The sequence below is a fragment of the Benincasa hispida genome, chromosome 2 (assembly GCF_009727055.1).
Source record: "Benincasa hispida cultivar B227 chromosome 2, ASM972705v1, whole genome shotgun sequence".
Lineage (NCBI taxonomy): Eukaryota > Viridiplantae > Streptophyta > Magnoliopsida > Cucurbitales > Cucurbitaceae > Benincasa > Benincasa hispida.
Window position 1 is genome coordinate 45,362,185 of NC_052350.1, and position 4,901 is coordinate 45,367,085.

Genomic DNA, 4,901 nt, shown 5'->3' on the forward strand with positions numbered 1-4,901 from the left:
ATATATAAGGATGCTATATTTTCTTCAAACAATATTGAGTTTTGATTTTTGTTCTTAAATTATATATTTCTATTTAACTAGTTTTATGGTAGTTTTGAAATAATAAGAAATTTGAAGGGTATGTTTGAAACTTTGAAAAGCCAAAGGGTTAATAATGGATTTCGGTTTTAGTTTGAGGTGAAATTTTTTATTTACCTAATACAAATCTAATAATATTTAAGGATTTATACCAGAGGTAGTTCTCATTAATTGACCCATTGGTCAAAGTGATAACATTACTTTTAAAAGTTAAACTAGATTCTTAGAATATTAAATATTTTAGACAGTTTCTAGCTGATAAATGTTACACTGTTAGACAATTGTTCCATGTGATTGGAATGGATGATCCAACCTCTGACACAAATCATTAAAAAAAAGAAAGAAAGTGAATTAACTTATCTAGTTTGGACTATATTTTAACTTTGTATTACATAAAAATTTGTACAATGAAGTTTAAAAAAGAGTCGTATAATAATGACACTAATGAAAATCATTATGGTTTGGTCTAGTGGTGAAAATGACACATAGTCTCAATAAATGACTAAGAAGTCAATGGTTCAAATCAAGATGGTCATCTAACTAAGAATTAATTTTCTACGAAACGACCTGGATCAGATATTTATGGATATAAAACTCAAGAAAAGGTTAGAAAATAAAACTCCTTTCTCATCATTGAAAAAGTGGTGGACCATGCTTTATATCTAGGAAATTGAATTATATTGTGGAATCAGTTTAACTACATAAAAGGTTGACTACATACTTACAAAAGAAAAGCATGGCTAAGAGATGAAGCTCTCCAAGTGTTGTGTAATTTTTTTTTTATAAGCTTTAATAATATAGGACAAATAGCACAAGTTATCTTTGCACATAGTTCTGTTGCATAATAACCCTGCATTATTCTTGCTTTTGGGATTATCCACCTTTTGGTCTTAAGAAATTATAATAATTACATATCACTATTGGGAAATTTTTCATGACCACTTGTATAATTTTGGTTAAATTACAATTTGAATATTTGAAGTTTAATGTTTATGTCTAATAGATTTTATAACTTCAATTTTGTGTTTAATCGATTTATGAATTTTAAAAAATATAAAAAAAATTAAATAAATCTTTGAATTTTCAATTTTGTGTTTAATAATTGAATGACATATTTGATTTTTTTTTAAAGTTAACAAATTTATTTAAACATATAATTGAATATTGGGTCTAACAAGATATTAAACATTCAATTATATATCTAAAAGTTTGTAAATGGTAAAAAATATGGAGTAGGTTAAAAATGTATGTGACAAATTTAAAAATTAAAAGATACATAAAAATCGAGAATTTGAAAATTTTATTAGAAACTTGAATTGAATGAGTTGTAATTTGTTTACTTTGGTTGGTTGTGAAATAAGTTGGAATTTTAAATTTCTGGGCGTCTTTGCTCCCTCACGGAATGGCACTATTCCCTATAGTTAAATGCTTATAATTATTTGTCTTTTATTGGAATTTTATCTTCCCACTATTTTGAACCCTGCACTGCAGCACTTTGAATTTTCTGTGGCCCTCTTTGTTCACTTCCCTATGTGAAATCTCATTAATGACAGACCTAAACTAATAGGATAGACCACATATGTAGGTGGAATCTGACGTTGAAAGTTGATGGACTAAAACTAAACAATAAATAAATAGTGGACTAAATTTAAAGATTATGGACTAGAATTGAATAAAATTTAAAGTATAAGTACTAGAATGTTATTTAACTTAAAAGTTGATTTATTTTAGAAAGCATTGTTCATGGTTTGTGATGCAGTAACCATTTGCACTCACATTTACTCTCTGTTTTCATCTCTTGTGACACTGTTTTGGACTTTTACTTTGCATATTTTGTTCTTGTGCAGAATGTGAAAAGTTCTTGAGATCTATCCTTTTGTTTATGATATCATTTAGGGTTTCTAATCTAATGTAAGAATGTCAGTGTAACTTATCGACTCGTTTTTCTTTTTTCCGGTAGCAATGATGATCTCTGGTGACGTTTATTGCAGGAAATCCCTCTAGTTCTTGGTCACCTCTGCCATGGTCTGCAAGGTTAAAAATTGCCCAAGGAGCTGCAAGGGGTTTGGCATACATTCATGAATTTGGTGGTCGTAAATATGTACATGGAAACATAAAATCAACGAAGATCCTTCTCGACGAAGATTTCGAGCCTTATATTTCAGGTTTTGGACTCGGTCGACTCGGCCAAGGAGCACCTAAGTTCACTGCAACCTCCTCTAAGAAGTTGAGCTCAAACCAGAATATAATAAGCTCAATCATGGGGCCAAGCATTTCAACTCCCTTGGCAATGTACATGGCACCCGAGGTTTGGGAGTTTGGAGGGAAGTACACACAGAAATGCGACGTTTATTCGTTTGGCATCGTGCTTCTGGAACTTCTGAGTGGTAGATTGGCGGATGCAGGATCGGAAAATGAGGGGAAGGGGTTGGAGTGTTTCGTTAGAAAGGCATTTCAAGAAGAGCGGCCCTTGACCGAGGTTATAGACCCTGCACTTGTGCCTGAGATTTATGCGAAGAAACAAGTACTTTCGACATTTCACATTGCGTTGAATTGCACAGAGCTTGATCCTGAGCTGCGCCCGAGAATGAGAACGGTATCGGAGAGTCTCGATCGAATCAAATCTCAGTGAAGGGAGGGAAGTGAAGAGAAGAGGAGAAGAGAAGAGAAGAGGTTTGTGTGTTGTGTTGTAACATTTGTTTTCAGATAGTGTAGGTAGGTGAGATGTGTGATGAATCTTTTGTATGTAGAGCTCTAGTCTAGGCTAATTTATGTCAATTATTTCATTGGGCTCTTTCTTCTTTCACCACAACTGTCCAAGAGTTTTGCCATTATGGATGAAAACAAACCAACATTTCAAACATTGTGTTGGTGGGCACTCATAGTCATATCAAAGGACAGGGGTGTTCAAAAAATCCAACGACCCGAAAAATTCGATCAACTCAACTCAGTCTATACGATTTGGATTGGGTTATCAATTCATGTGTTGGTTTGGGTTCAAATAAATGAAAATTTTATGGGTTGGATTGGTTCATGGATTCACAAAAAATAATCCAAGTCAACCCGAGTCAACCCGAACTCATTATTAATAATAAAAGGTATGTTTTTTTCACTTCCAATACAATTATATATACTTATATTTATTTTATTTTCACTTAATTACATGATTTTTTTAGATTATTTATTATTCACCAACGATTTAAAATAGTTTTTTTTAACACTAGAAATAAATGTTTCGTAATATATTTAAAATTAATTTGCTAATCTTATTTCGATAAGTGAAGATAATTAACCAAATTCTTTTACATTTTAACATGTTGCTTATTTTTAAAACAACATTTTAAATAACCCGAGTAACTCAAACCAACTCAACTCAAAATTTTCAGGGTTAGGTTGGTTCATTATTTAATAAGGACTGTTTGGGAATTTACAACTTGAACAATTAGGTTAGATCTAAAAAGTACTTCAATCCAACCCAATCCAATCTACCAACACCCTATCAAAGGATGATTGGAGGAAAGAAATATAGTATAGGATTAAAAAAAGGGGAAAAAAAACTATTTGATTCCTATGTTTTGGATTAATTTTCGTTTGGCTCCTAAATTTCAAAATGTTACACATTTAATTCTTTAGTTTTGAGTTTTGTTACAATCTAGTCTTCATATTTTAAAATGTTACAATTTTACTCTTGGAATTTAAGTATTATTTCAATTTGTTTTTTAAGTTTCAAGATTTATACTTTAACCTTTATTTTTTTTATTAAATACTTACTTTTTGTCCTTAATGTTAATGTCTATTAATTAATTTAAAAGGATTCGAATTATAATTAATTAAGTTTCATTATTTTTCATCAAAATTAAAAATGAAAATAAAATTTTACTTCATAATTATTTTAAATTAGTTAATATATATTAACGTAGTGAAATAAAATGTAAATTTCAAAGGTAAAGTCGTAACATTTTGAAACTTAAGAACCAAATGAATATTAAACTCGACGAAAATTTTATTTTATTCATTTAAAATATAGTTTTGGCATGTTGGATAATTTAAAGGATTTTATTTATTTTATTCCACCTTATATTTATCTTAATTATTGGCTTTCATATTAGACCGTTGGTTAATGGGGAGAATAAGTCTCTTTTCCTCTCCCATTTTTATGAAAACTTTTACAATTACGTGGGAGTGATTAGAGCTTTCTGCGCGCTTTAATTGTCCTCTTTCTTCAGATAGATATACAGAAATACAGACATACAGAAATTAGGGTTTACAAAAACTATTGATTCAAAAAGGTCTTTTGTGAGCCACGAGTCCAAATAAATTCGTAAGATTGTTTAGCTGCACACAAACTTTTTTTGAATTGTGTTGTATCCTTGAAGTGGAGTGTCGAAATACTTAGTGCAAATTGGGGCACATCTTCTCTAAAAAGGACGTTCAATACCGACTACCGTGTTTCAATCCAAAATCACAGTCTTTCTCAAACCCTTAATTTTTTTTATTAAATTTTAGTTGTTAATTTATTTGTCTTTAGAATTCCCATGCATCTTGCTTCACTGCTTTATTATTTTATTTTCCAACCATTCAAAATTTATACTTAATTATTTAGAAAAAAAAATTGAAACCTTTTATTTCAGTCCATGCAACTTTAATAATCTAAGGTACTAGAAACTTTGACAAAAGAAAAGGTGATAGGATTCCTTTTCATGTTGCTGATTTTTTTCATGTCTATTATGTCGGGCGCTTGCTTGTTTTAATTTTGGAGAAGATAGATTTTTGTTATATGAGTTAGGTTTCGTTTGGGATTGCAGTAGTTTTATAAATAATTG

At 30.2% G+C, this 4,901-nt stretch overlaps 1 protein-coding gene across 2 annotated transcripts in view; it reads left to right on the top strand.

Moving 5' to 3' along the window:
• LOC120071846 (receptor protein kinase-like protein ZAR1) overlaps positions 1-3,112 on the top strand; it is a 5,509-nt gene extending 2,397 nt beyond the window's left edge. The window contains exon 2 of one of the 2 annotated variants that reach the window (XM_039024240.1): positions 2,039-2,232. In XM_039024240.1, coding sequence (XP_038880168.1) covers positions 2,039-2,082 — 44 coding nt within the window. In that variant the 3' untranslated portion in view covers positions 2,083-2,232. Of the gene's footprint in view, positions 1-2,038 lie in introns of both variants that reach the window. The other variant, XM_039024239.1, reaches the window with a different exon arrangement.
• The last annotated feature ends 1,789 nt before the right edge of the window (positions 3,113-4,901 follow it).